The sequence below is a fragment of the Pocillopora damicornis genome, chromosome 3 (assembly GCF_964200805.1).
Source record: "Pocillopora damicornis chromosome 3, jaPocDami1.2, whole genome shotgun sequence".
NCBI classification, from domain to species: Eukaryota; Metazoa; Cnidaria; class Anthozoa; order Scleractinia; family Pocilloporidae; genus Pocillopora; species Pocillopora damicornis.
Window position 1 is genome coordinate 14,535,023 of NC_142672.1, and position 13,177 is coordinate 14,548,199.

The 13,177-nt window shown below is 38.7% G+C and overlaps 1 protein-coding gene and 1 long non-coding RNA gene across 2 annotated transcripts; one reads left to right on the forward strand and one right to left on the reverse strand.

Moving 5' to 3' along the window:
• The first annotated feature begins 552 nt into the window (after nucleotides 1–552).
• Nucleotides 553–6,929, forward strand: LOC149048409 (uncharacterized). Its single transcript, XR_016185024.1, has 2 exons — nucleotides 553–717; nucleotides 2,685–6,929. It is a non-coding gene; the product is annotated as an uncharacterized LOC149048409 (long non-coding RNA).
• Nucleotides 4,900–9,599, reverse strand: LOC113683857 (cytochrome P450 1A1). Its single transcript, XM_027201145.2, has 2 exons — nucleotides 9,279–9,599; nucleotides 4,900–6,776 (listed from the first exon to the last, which is right to left on the reverse strand). Exons 1-2 carry the CDS (start codon nucleotides 9,421–9,423, stop codon nucleotides 5,368–5,370), a joined length of 1,554 nt encoding a protein of 517 aa, XP_027056946.2. The 5' UTR covers nucleotides 9,424–9,599; the 3' UTR covers nucleotides 4,900–5,367.
• Between the last annotated feature and the right edge of the window lie 3,578 nt (nucleotides 9,600–13,177).

Below are 13,177 nucleotides of genomic sequence, written 5' to 3' on the forward strand. Positions count from 1 at the left end.
GCAGCTGCTGTCGCTTTCGTAACAACAGATCTACATTTTACAGTGCATTTTATATTCGTATATTGTTTCTTTTTAGTGATATGCTCAACGTTGCCCTTAAAAAATTTTGTAATATTTTTTCTTGCGATTATTCCTCAACCTTCAACTCCCAGAAGAGACCCACGTGTAAAGTCTCTCTTTAGAATATCCATGCATAACCCAGCATATAGGTAATGAGAATACTCAAACATATCAGCTAAAAGTTCTTATCTTGATCTAACAGCAAATTCTCATAACTGATTTACAGGGAAATGTGTTTGCAGCTAGAGGGGAGAATTAACAATTAGATCTTGGGAGTTAAAGGTGAAAAGATACGCGTTACGCCCGTGAGTCTGTTTAATTTTGTAGAGCAACATAATAGCCGATGAGCCAACGATCGACGCATAAGTATTGATATTCTGATGAACACCGCAAAAGCTGGGACACATTAAGTTGGGAATTATGAAGTAATAAATATCTCGCTTGTTACAGCTTGCACGTGCATTCGACCAGTCTTATCGGATCATACTTGAAAAATTTCGAATCTAATTTATCATTGCAAGCAGGGGATTGCACTCCTTTGAAGAAGTATTGAGATCAAAAGTAGCATTGAATTCATTCTTCAGAGACGGATGGGCACATTTGACGGAGAAGCACAAGGCAATTCAAGGGAAAAATAGTTGCTTACGTAACTTCACGGTAATGTCAGTTTGTTTACCTCCTGCTAAACACCGGTGATGTTGCGTTTGTTTTACGCCATCAGTGACCTTAAGTCAGCATGGGTATCGCCACAAATATCACATGAAAAGCAGGATCAGTGACAGGAGTAAAAACTGTAAAGCGTGCTTCATAATTTGAATTTCATTTTTCCTGTTTATATCTTACTCTGTTTTGCATTTTACGATGAGACTCAATTTTTATGGGACATTTCCAATGAGTCAGGGTATGCTTTATTTTGTAAAATATGCCGAGGAGTAACTGATTATTAAAGTTTGTTCTCCAGCAACTATTCGAGAAAAATAGAGCCGCAGAGAATCCACAATTCTATTCATAAGAGAATGAATATGCAGTAAGAATGGCTTGCCATTTTTAATTGAGCTTCATTTATGTCCGAAAGTTCAAATACATCGTAATTTCAAGTAAAATCACTAAATTATCATGAATATGAAGAAGAATCATGGAGGTTACTCTTGCTTTAAATCTGAAGGAATCTTTATGTCTTTATGGATCTAAGATACGGAACTTAACATATTGCACTTTTAGAAACACCTTTTTGGTAAAATTGAGGAATCATCGCTTTAAAACAAAAATTTCGTGTCATTTTGATAACCAAAAGTTAGAGGTTAATTCCATACTTTTTAATTTACCCTAAACATCTAACAGTGAGTAATCATCTAAATACTTCTGGTTTTTTGGTTTTCAACTTTGTTTGATTCTTACAGGGATGCCCGGCTTTCCACTTTCCCAATAAATTATTATTATTATCATTTGTTATATATAAGCATATTTATAAACATGAATGAAGGTACCAGTTGACAAACAAATAAATTAGTAAAGACAGTGAAAGTTTCATTCATTAAGTTTCATATAAATCAAATGTGAAACTCAGCTGACTCACTCAGTGGAACATGCACTCGCCTGCGGCTGGGTAACAATTTTTATTTTATCCTTACCCCGTCAGCTGTTCTCTATAAATAGAATGGACCACAATTCATTTAATCTCCCGGGACATTATGACCGCAGAACCAAAAAATAAGCCACAACGTGCTTTTATCTTACCTAAGGATGACCGCCGAATCAAAACAGGAAAACTGAATTCAAGTGTCCACTTTAACTCCTTCACAGTCGGGCGTGGTGCTAAATTGATCAATCAACAACGAACCAGTGATATTGGATCAACACTCACAAAATCACGGAAGAGCAATATTTCTCAACTTAAAAGGGTTCTTTCACTGATTTCTTTTCACCTTTGAGCTGTTGAATGATTGTGATTTGAAATGCAACCCTATTTCCGTTTTTATCAAACATATTCGAAAAACAAATTTAACATTTCCAGGAGCCTATGACTTAATAAGTTCCCGGCATTTCTTAACTATCGCTGAAGGCGAAGTGAAAGTATTAAGAAACGACTATCACGTAGCAGACAGTTTGAAGCGGTAAAAGTGATATCAAGTGGGCACTTTTGATCCTATGAAACTTGGGTGGCACGCTGTCTCCGTTAATTCTTGTCGAACTTTACCAAAATAGTATTACGATTTCCGAAACCACTGAGCACTGAATACGTATCGAGAAGGAAACACTCTCTCGCACGACAGAGCGGAAAATTCAAATTACTAGTCTTGGTTTCTATTTTAGGACAGTCTCTGTCAATGTGTTCTTAAGCTTTATTCAAAAGCACAGTGCAAAATCACTTAGTTGTAGTAGCTTGATCATGAAGGTAAAAATTTCAATTTTTCCAGGTGTTTTCCATGAAAACGTAAATATAATAAAGTTACTCCTCTCACAATTGAACAAGGGTATTCGGAATTGTCTTACTAAAACTCTATTGGCGCTATAGAACACTTATCGATCATGAGCAGCTTTGCTAATCATATTTATTGCACGTTATCAGCATGAGGTATATATCACTGACAAGAATTATGCATCTTTTATGTCTTTACGGTCAGGTGTAAGACGCTGTTAAAGGTGGCAGGTTGAGGAAGGAGGTGCATGGAGATTCTCTTTTTCGCTTATGAGGGCTTGTCCAGTCGGTGAGAATACGTAATCCGGTGGGGGATAGTCATCAGAGGAAAGCCCATTTTTTCTACCTTGGCTAAGGAGTCCTTCACTTATCATCGGTAATCGCTTAGAGTAGACAGGATCCTTAAGTAATAAAACATGTGCGTTTTTGTTTGATGTGCACAACTGGTTAAAGGCTTTGTGGAAGATTGCTTAAATCTTCCCTAAAACTGTTTCTGTACCCCGAGCCAGCCATAATACTCACCGATGTCCTGGTTGGGCCAACAGAGATTTGTAACAAGAGGAATGAATTCGTGGCATTAATGAGAAATTAGTTCACAAGAAATTTCATTTCTCGCCTTCTCGAGGTTATCAAAAGTTAAGCTTTCAAAGCACTCAGCATGAACTTACATTCTCCATATTATATAACTCCCTGTCTCGTCCCAATCTTTTTCTGTTGTGTAGCCTTTGTCAAGAATCAAGTGAGAAACGTGACTACTTGCATGCTACAAAGCGATCAAAATCTGACCTTCACTGGGTGGACCTACAACAATTAAGTATGGACTAATTTGATCTCAAATATTCCAATTTATGAGGTCTTATACGACTCCTGTAGGAAATTGAAACAATTACAGAGACAGATTAAGCATTAGTTGTGTAAATTTTTTCTTGGAAACATTCCATTGCGGTGAACTTCTGGAGCCGATATCTGCAGGAAAGTGTTCTATAATAACTTATGGCAATACAGTTGTTGTATTCTAGTACTTCTTTTCTTTGAAAAAAAAAATTGATCATAAGGGTGATATAGCAATGCCAAAGTCGTGATCTGTCGGCTTTCGCCATGCATGACAAACGTGCTAAGCCTGCGGTTTGCAATACTTCCTAGGGAAAGATATGATTGAACAGCTCGTCTTTCATGCCAGACAACATTAGACCTTATTCAGGGTAAACTCTGTGGCGCTTTATGGCGTGCCTTAATCCTAACACATGATCGAACTGTTATAGGCTACCGTCATGGTTGTGCATACTAATTAAATAGTTTTAAAAAAGATTTTAATTGCTCATTTGGTAAATATAGGTCAGGTCTTGTGTTTGTTTTCTGGGTTGTGGTTAGCACATGTTTGGCATGAGATTCTTTGCTTGTATTTGGCCTTGATTTGCGGACGGTCAAATCATTACCACAATCTTCTGTGGACCGAAACACTGAAATATAGCCGTCGAAGGCAAACTGGGCGATTAGGCCCAAGGTTCCTGTTGCAGTGTCTCTGAGAAGCTTAGGCTTAAGACACGCTATTGATCGAACGAAGCTGCAAGACATGATATGGTCACGGTTTGATAGATCCAATTGTTCAGAGAAGTTACTAGACAAATATTTACTTTGCTTGTGTTTATCTCGTTTTTTCTTGAAGGGAAATTATACTCAGGTGGAAAGGTACTGATCAACGACAATGAGAACATTTCTCGTTAAAAATTGCACGGTATCACTGGGTGATAACCATGAGACCAATGTCGATTCTAACCTGCTCTACAAAAATCAGCTTATTTTACCTAGCTGCACATATAGGTCGTCAAAATCCCAAAGAAAACCATCATAGCAGCCTAAGTTTATCATCAGTGTTATCGCCCATCGGTCGGGTCCTTTTGAGGTTACATTTACTGAAAGGAGACCACAAATTTTGTTAGCCTTTGCCTTGATCTCCATCACGGACGTGGTGAATTAGGGTGAATTAGCTTTGCGTCTGACTAGCAACACTCTTCTTCAAACTGATATCATTTAAAGAGTGAGCTTCTTAGAGCATTGTATTTTCACAAACTGATTAATTGGGCGAGGGTAAAGGGTAAAGAGGGCAAAAATTAGTCACTGATAAAGAAAAAAAACATTGCTGATAGTTTGAACGAACATATCTGATAAGAATTTTGACCATACCAGACCTCGATTGTTTTCAAGTTCAATTGGCTTAAACACACACCAGGAGTCTTCAGACGATCGGTGGAAAAGAAACTCAATTTCTTGTAGCATTTTCTATTATACCATAGTTAAGGATCAGGTTTCCCTGTTGAATCTAGGTTAGAAGGACAAATGATGGCGGGCAAGCTGTATCCTTTAGGACTACTGAGTTCATATAGAGTAGCCGAGCTATAAGAAGACAATGAAAGCAGAAGTTTGATGAAAAAGCTTAAGTTTAATCAATATGTACATAGTTGTGTCTCAAGTTCGATCTAGTGGTTTCGTACATGCGCATGACTTATCTCTCGGGATAAGACACGTGAAAACCTGTCGCAATGTACGACTCAATCTCAACTAAACATGCTCAAGCGAAATGGCGATTAGTGTATCAATATCGAATCAATAGATTATACAAATAATATGATAATTATGCGTTTTATATAAAAAATAGTGAAGTATGAATTACACTTATTTCTAATGACGATTTCAACCTATGAAGTCATCTCAAAGTGTATAACACAAGTTTATATCAGCTATAAAGATCTGTCGCGTTTAATAAACTCTGATGCTAATTACCTTTTCCAGTGGTTGCATGTCCCTTTCTAGTTTTTATAAATTTTATGATTTTTGAATAATGTTGCTGAGATCAGTTAAATCGTAGTTCCTTCGATTATAGAGTTTATTTACATTCGCTCCTCGATACGTACGTAAAACTTGTCTGGCGATAGGGTGAGAGCACAATTGCCCTCAAGATTAATGCCTTGACACTCTTCCGGCAAACCCTCCTGTGAAAATCGGAAGTGATGAATTAGCGTTGCAAGGAAAACAGGGATTGTTTTCGTGGCTAGGGGCTCACCAGGACATTTTCGACGACCAGCAGAGAATGGTAGGAAGCCTCCAAAGGACTTTGGATCGATCAGCTCTCCAGCACCGTTCAGGAAGCGCCATGGATTAAAAACATGCGGATCTTTCCAGATTTCTGAATCACGGTGCACGGACCACAAGTTAACAAAGACCATCGTGTCTTTTGGGATGACGAAGTCGCGAAATTTCGTCTCAGTGGTCGTTGAACGGGGCACTGAAAGAGGAGCAAGGCATGTTATCCTCATAAGTTCGTAGATTGTAGCTTGGAGGAGGGGAAGTGAGGCCAAGTCTTCAAGAACAGGAAGGCGTTCTCTTCCAACCACTCGGTCTAGTTCGTCTTGGAGTCGGCGCTGGATGTCGGGATACTTGATCAGGTACGCTAGGGCCCAGTTAAGAGTTGTTGACGACGTTTCGAACCCGCCGCCGAAGAGATCTGCCATGCCCTGGACAATCTGCTCATCACTGAGTAGGGGAGCCATGTTAAGTGTGTTCTGGCTACTCGAACTGTTCTCTTTGTCTTTCATTGTTTCTTTCTCGACCGTATCGATGAAACTGTCGGCGATGTTGCGAACGTGCCCATCGGTGTAGGTCTCTTTGTTCTTCATAAACATCTTACCAAGGAGATCCAAGGTTTCCGTCATTAAGGATACGAGATCGGAGAGTGCCTTGTTCGGGAAGTACTTCAAGAATGGAAAGAAATCAACGATGGCGCTGCCAGATATAGCTTTTCCGTAGCGGTCAGAGATGCTAAGTATTTTTCGAAGGGCTTCATTGTCGTATGAAAACTTAACTCCGAAGAGTGCATTAAGAATGATATTGCCTGTTGCGAACTTCAAAGCTATGAGGGCGTCAACGGGTTTATCTTTCTGTTGTTTAAGGAAGTAAATCAAGCGTTGACATTCCTGTAGCAGGTTTTCTTGTAAGTTTTCTGTATTCTTTGCAAAATTCTGGATCACAGAGACGCTGATCTTACGGGTTAGACGCCACTGTGGAGTGTAATCACTCAGGGTGAGACTGGTGCCCTCACGATTGCCAAGTTTAAAAGTGTGGAGCTGTGGTCTCCCAGCAAAGGCTGTGGAATGCTTTACAAGGGCCTCTTGAATTGTATCGAGTCCATTTAGCACCACCACTAGGCGATTCCCAAGCATCAGACTGAACACGTCCCCGTATTGCTGCGCCATCTTGGTGAACTCAATATGGGGATTTTTTCCCAAACGGAAACAAGCACCTATTATAACATTCGGAAAAATTAACAATTCATTAAAAGAGCAGACTTTAAAATCTGACTTCAAACTAGATTTACATTTTTGAACTCAAGTCATTTAGTTGTTATTACAGGCTTTCTGAGCTAAGTAAAATATAATTTTGTTATTTCGGTGGACATTTTGATGAAGATTAACAGCCGTATCTATGAAATGAACCATCTTGTCGATAACCCAATCCTAAGTCGAAAACTAGTCCAAAAGAGTTCGTTATGCATTCTTCTAGGTCTGACCAAAAATGTCATCACAAACAATGCATTAAAACTGGGTCAAAAGAAAGAAAACTTTTAATAAGGAATACAATTTTTTGAAATCTTAGAAACGTCAGGTCTGCTTCTGAGAAGTTACATCTTTGTTGAACCAAGCTAAACTAACATAACATATCTTCGATCAACATTTTGCTGTTTGATGGTGGTTAAACAGGTTAAACTGTCACTAATATCATGTGGAGTGGTAAAATCCAAGTGGTGATCAGTCTTAAGAGATTTTTTTCAAGTTATTTTATGAGAATTGCGTCTCTAGAATACTGTCAAAATAATTTTATTCAGTTCCATCGTAGACTGAGGAGCTGCATGTCAATATTTGAAAAGTAACTATGACCTAACTTCGTTGCATCAACTTACAAGGGCAGATATAAGAAAGGAACTGAAATGACCGTGAAAGCCTTATTAGGGTAGTTGGACTTCGAGACCTTTAATCTACCGATTATCTTTTGGTCTTTGTATCCTAGTTTACTCATTTGTAAAGACAAATCAACGTAATATTACTAAGCCATATCAATAATCTCTAGGCTTTAGTCATGAAACACTCCTGTCAACCATTGTTTAAAATACTGCCTTTGAAAAGATAAAAGTTCGAGCACGTCTCAGCCGCTTACGTATGAATACGGAATGACTCATCTGTCTACCCTTATTGACACTAAGTGACGGGATGAATGTCTTACGGAAACGTTTCAAAGGAGCTGACTCAGACGTAGGCTAATAGCACGATACATTCTCTCAGTAATGAGGCTATGCATAAGAAATAGTGTGCTGTAATTTTCTTTTGAAAACAGGCGAGATTTTCAAATAATAGGTACTGCTTATTTAGAGAATAGCTCACGTCCGCATTTGTTCTCTGGGTTGTGCCTAGCACGTGGCCTGGATGATGTTTGCCCGTGTTACAGTGACGGCAAAATCTCCATCGACCGAAAATCTCGCTTTGGTTAACTGAATTTTTTTGTTGTTTTCCAAGTTGAATCACGCCTTAACCGGATAATTTAGTGTCAAAATGTTTTTTTTTATAAGAATGAATAGCGTTAACGTAATTTGTTCCAAGTACTAAACAGTGGCTTTTGCCTTTGCTAATCCCAGGGTGTGCTTCAGTGTCAAAGTCCAAATTTGTTTACACAGAGCTACAGAAAGATCAGACGATGTAAAAATTCTCTGGTTGCTAAAAAACGCTTTTAAAATTGGTTTTTCTACTTGAAGTTGATGATTTTCGAAAGGCTCAATGACAGCCACAAGTTCTTTTTCTTTTCCTTCATCCGTTACGCCAATAAGCTCTATTGTAATATCCTTTACTTTCTTGAGTTTCGCGAATAAGCAAACTATATTTCGAAAGACCAAATTGAAAGAACTTTTAATGGCCCGACATTTTCCGCAAAGGGCGTTATCATGAGTATTTTTACCAAAGTGACTTTATTTCAAATCAGGTTTTAATTGTTTGGTTTTGTTCGCAAAGGTTTCTGTAGATTAGTGAACAAAGATTTAGTTGACCGGAGAAGTATACGGTCTTCTGTGCTAGCCTGAGTCGCGTTGGAATCTTCAGGCGTAATTTGTGCTTTTATTTGAAAAAAAAACACTTAAAATAAACAAAGTTCCGTCACTATCGGCCACGAACACGCAATATTCACGACGTTCGGACGCTCTTGTCATGCAAGGGGCACTCTCTGTAATTACCTATTCATTAATGCAGTTTCTTGGTTGACTCTTAGAACAAAGAGTCTTTCTCACGGAGAAATAGTTATTGCTCCTTCGCAGCAAAGAAAATGTAACTCCGAAGAATTTCTATTCTTTGCATTTCTTTTATTGTCCGCAGTCACCAAAATCTGATTTGCTGAATAAAGGCGATTTCATAGAAAGTCTTAGCTACATAGTCTTATTAAACAGAAGAAAGTGCTCACGCACTAGCGTACTGTACCGGTACTGAGAGGCAAAGAAAGAGGCGTTACATAACTCCTGAAGATCTTGCAAAGAGTTAAATCGACGAACTTGCATAATTATTTTTCAAGATAAACACGTGCAGGCTCTCTTAAAAGTTAACCTTAGTTACTGAAAATTTTACTTTATTTGACTTCCGACGTCAAAACAATTTGGCAGCTGTTAAAAACGAGTGTCAAGGCTAGAGAGTCATAGTTTAGCGATGAAGATGAACAGTTAAAGAACCTAGCCAAATAAATTTTTTTGACTTAGGAATGTTAAACTCACCTATAACTGGCATGCCCCAAGGACCTGGGGGCAACTTGGAAAAAGAATTTTGCCATATTGCTTTTCCTGTCAGGAAAACGCAGACTACACAACATAAGAGCAAAATCTGCCCAGCTGAAAGGAAATCATCAAACGAAAAACTCATAGTGGTCTCGAGTTCTGCAAGAGCTGGTCTTCTCTTCTCCGCTCTGCGCACAGATGCGATCAAGGTTCAAATGGTCTTGAGAGGGAAAGAATGATGTATAAATATGCGAACAAATTGTTTACACCCCATTGAACCTTATCTATTTATCGGCGATCATCACGCCATTCTAGTCATGTTAATTAAGACAATAATTCATTAGTCGCGTTTTGATCGAGTGCTCTCAGTGTTTCAGAGAATGTTTTAATATGTTCACGTGGCTGCTGTGTTGTTTAAATCGTACAGAAAACTCTCTTCCCAGCAAAATTTTCCTGTGTATCTCTGATGCAGCAACTTAAGATGACGTTAATTGAATTTAACTTAGCTAAAAAGGTGTTAATCGGATCGTTAACTTGCGTGTAGTATTCGGAACGGTTAGCTCCAGAAAGCTCATTATGCTACTCCAAAATTGGAAGGTGACCTTTTGACAAAGAGTCATTGTTGACCTTCAGTTCTTTATTTAACGAAAATCTATTTCCGTATATCACTTTCCACAATAGATGCTATTTTTTCCTCGATCTTGCTGGGAAAATTGATCGTTGCCCCAGGGTGATTGTGTGGTGCACCGAAGCAAGCTTTCAGAATTACGTTGATGGGGTACCGATTTTGACTAGTTAAACTTTTTGGTCCCAAGAACATTTGTATTGAGCACAATGAGATTATTAATGGTTGCATTGTAATTTTGGTTGGATTGAAATGATTGGTCGAGGGATTGTTTAGTAAAGCAAATATAAGCCTGGCGGTGAAAGGTTACTTTTAGTAAAGCTACCGGCACGCTTTAGCCATGTGATTAGCCACGGCTGCATCTGATAAGCGGGTTATATCTGGGAGTATTGCGAGATAACCTCGCCATTTTCTTGTGCAATATTTACAATTTGGCAACGATGCCAAGTGCAGTGTCAAGTTTTGGCTTGACAGCCAGCCACAAATGTTTACGCTTCGGAAAAATTGTTTTCATAGGATCCTAGAAACAGCAGTTGATAAATCTTATCTGCTCGTAAGTCTCGCATCTCTGCAGGAGCGATGTTTTCTCAACAAAGCGAGCTTGTTCGAAAGCTCGCGACCGGTGATTTGAGCTTGGTTATTTCCAAAATGGCTTCGTATCTGTCTAATCGGAAAGTCTATTTATTGCTTAAATTATCCGAACAATAAATCACGGCATCTAAAAATTTTATGCAATCAAGGATGGAAAAACCAGTGTTGTCGGCGATATTATTGATTATTTTGATCAAGAAGCGTCAGACTTCCGCTCGCGTGCAGCTTGTTCGAACCTTGCCACACACACTGGTCTCAATTGTTTTGCACTCAGAACTCTCTGAAGATAAAAAGTCGAGACTGAATTAAAAGATTATATCTAAGTAGTGTCAGTAGAGTTATCGAGTTAAGTCTGTTGATTCAGAGAGCTGCCAGAAGGCCTCTTAAAAGCCCACGCATGATAATTTGTATTTGGTATTTTGCAGTTAAGCCTATAAAATCCAACATCGTACATTCCACACGTCCTGATATGACTTCCTGCAAAGATATGTGCGATTTCAAGTTTATTTACATGCATACAGTGGAACAGTTCCTTGAATTGTTTCAATAGGTCTTTGTTATGCGCTTTATTGCAATTTTATTCAGTATTTGGGTGAATTTAAAGATAACAGAAATCGTCTGTGCTCTTTGCAAAGCAAGTTCTGAGAAATTTGCCTTCTGGGAACGAAAGCACTTTCGACAAATTCCTAAAGATCCCAAAAGCATGCACAACTCCGATGATAACTACTAAATCACAATTATTAGGATCTCTTTGGTGCCGTGTTCTTTCAAACTCACGGCGCTCTTTCACGGGTATATGTACGATTAAGTTACCAGGTTCATGACCTCAAAAGTGCTCTGAAGTTCTCTTACCCACGAAGTCGTCATTGTCTCATGGAAGATCGTCGTCGCGCACAATCAGTAACCATGCAGCGTGCACAATTAACTAACACTGAGACGCGAGTGTACCCCCGCACTAGAATTCGTTCCGGCAATCTAACTTCAGATCAAACATTTTCTAGTAATTCACAAAACGCTTAGAGCGCTTTAATTAGTCGTTAAAGATTATTTAGAAAAGAAAAAAGAAAATTATTGTTGCAGGAACTGTTATCTTCTAAATCCCCTTTTGCGGACACTCGTGCGATATTTTTGCCGGAGCATGTAGATACGCCTCAGACTTTTTATTAGACTGACATCTCCACAATCCACACAGATAAATATCGACTGAAAAAGATGAGAATGCAAAGAACCCCTCGAAGTTGTTTGATAAAATATTAAACTTATACTCCCTTTCGTTTACGTGTGTGATGGTGAAAACATTTTTCCTTTCGCGAAACACCTAATTAACTTTCCAACTCATTTTTTTAATTCCTCCATGTTTCCGGCAGCAGCCAACTTTCTTGCTAGAATTAATTTTCCCAACCCTCACATGATAGTTTATGTTGCTATGTCTGGGGTTGACCTTATTTGTGAGCAAAATTCTGCACAAGTCTAAACATTACGCAAATAGCATTTTAGAATTCTGATAGCTCTGAGTTTTACCTAAAAAAAACCTACCCTTATCCTTTGAGGGAAATACTCTTTAATGCCAACACTAAAGAGTGAAAAAAATAAAGCCAGGATCCTTGCAAGTGAGCTACAATTTGAGCAATTTCAGGAAAGAAGCCTGAAAAAATTCGGGCTTCGACAGGATTCGAACCCAGGCCTCCCAGATACTAGTTGGGAGGTATTATTAAGCCACACGTTGAGAGTATGGCAAATGTTTATCGAGAAGACAGATACCTAATATTTTGGCGATTCTAAGACTACATTTTACGTCAAGTGGTCAATTCTGCCAAAATACTGTCGAACCATTTTTGTGGGTGATATGTAACGCGACTCTCCTCTGTGAGTAGTCATATTTTTTCTTTGTTCTGAGGGAGACCCATCAACATCCCTTAGTTTAAGTCTTGGCCTGAGCTTTGTAACACTAGAGAGTGGATTATCATTCGCTGAACGGAGATCTCGATTTATGATGTTCACATGATAAATCATTAGTGGTAGTTACGTTTCGAAATCATCAACGACCCCACCTTCTACGTCGACCGGGGTGAAAACTTTCGGGAGTTGACTATGGCATTCTTCGTGACTAACCAAATAAATTCTGCCCAATCAGAGACGCGTTTTTTTCCTCCACTTTTTTCCCATGACACTTGAGCTGACAGCTATTTCAGGAACAACCTGCAAGCGAAATTCGCAGCGTGACGCAAGCCGACAGAGACCTTATCCAGAAATAGATTACTCCCACAGCAGGAGTCACATGTGTTCTATAAAATTCCGAAAACATAACGTTCATAAGATTACCAGCGTGAAAAGTAAATAGAAAAAAGTAATTATAACTCTATTAAGATTTCAAGCTGCTGTAAAGCGAATGAAGGGGAAGTGGCTAGAACGATCGTCGTCGGTATGATACTTTTCAAAGAAGTTCTCAGGGAACCTATTGAAAAAGTTTCTCAGCTTTGTTTAGTGGGGCTTAGGCCATTGAGTAAAATTTGGAGTATAAACGTTTTGGATGAAATGAACTTGATTTACTTCCATAGAGTAGGCGTACCAATTAAGATATATGGCATTTAAGGTAACTCTGGTTTAAGGGTTGCAATAAAATTGAGTATTAAGAGAACCGAATACAGTACGTGACTTGCTTGGTTTGATTTTCTCTGTCACG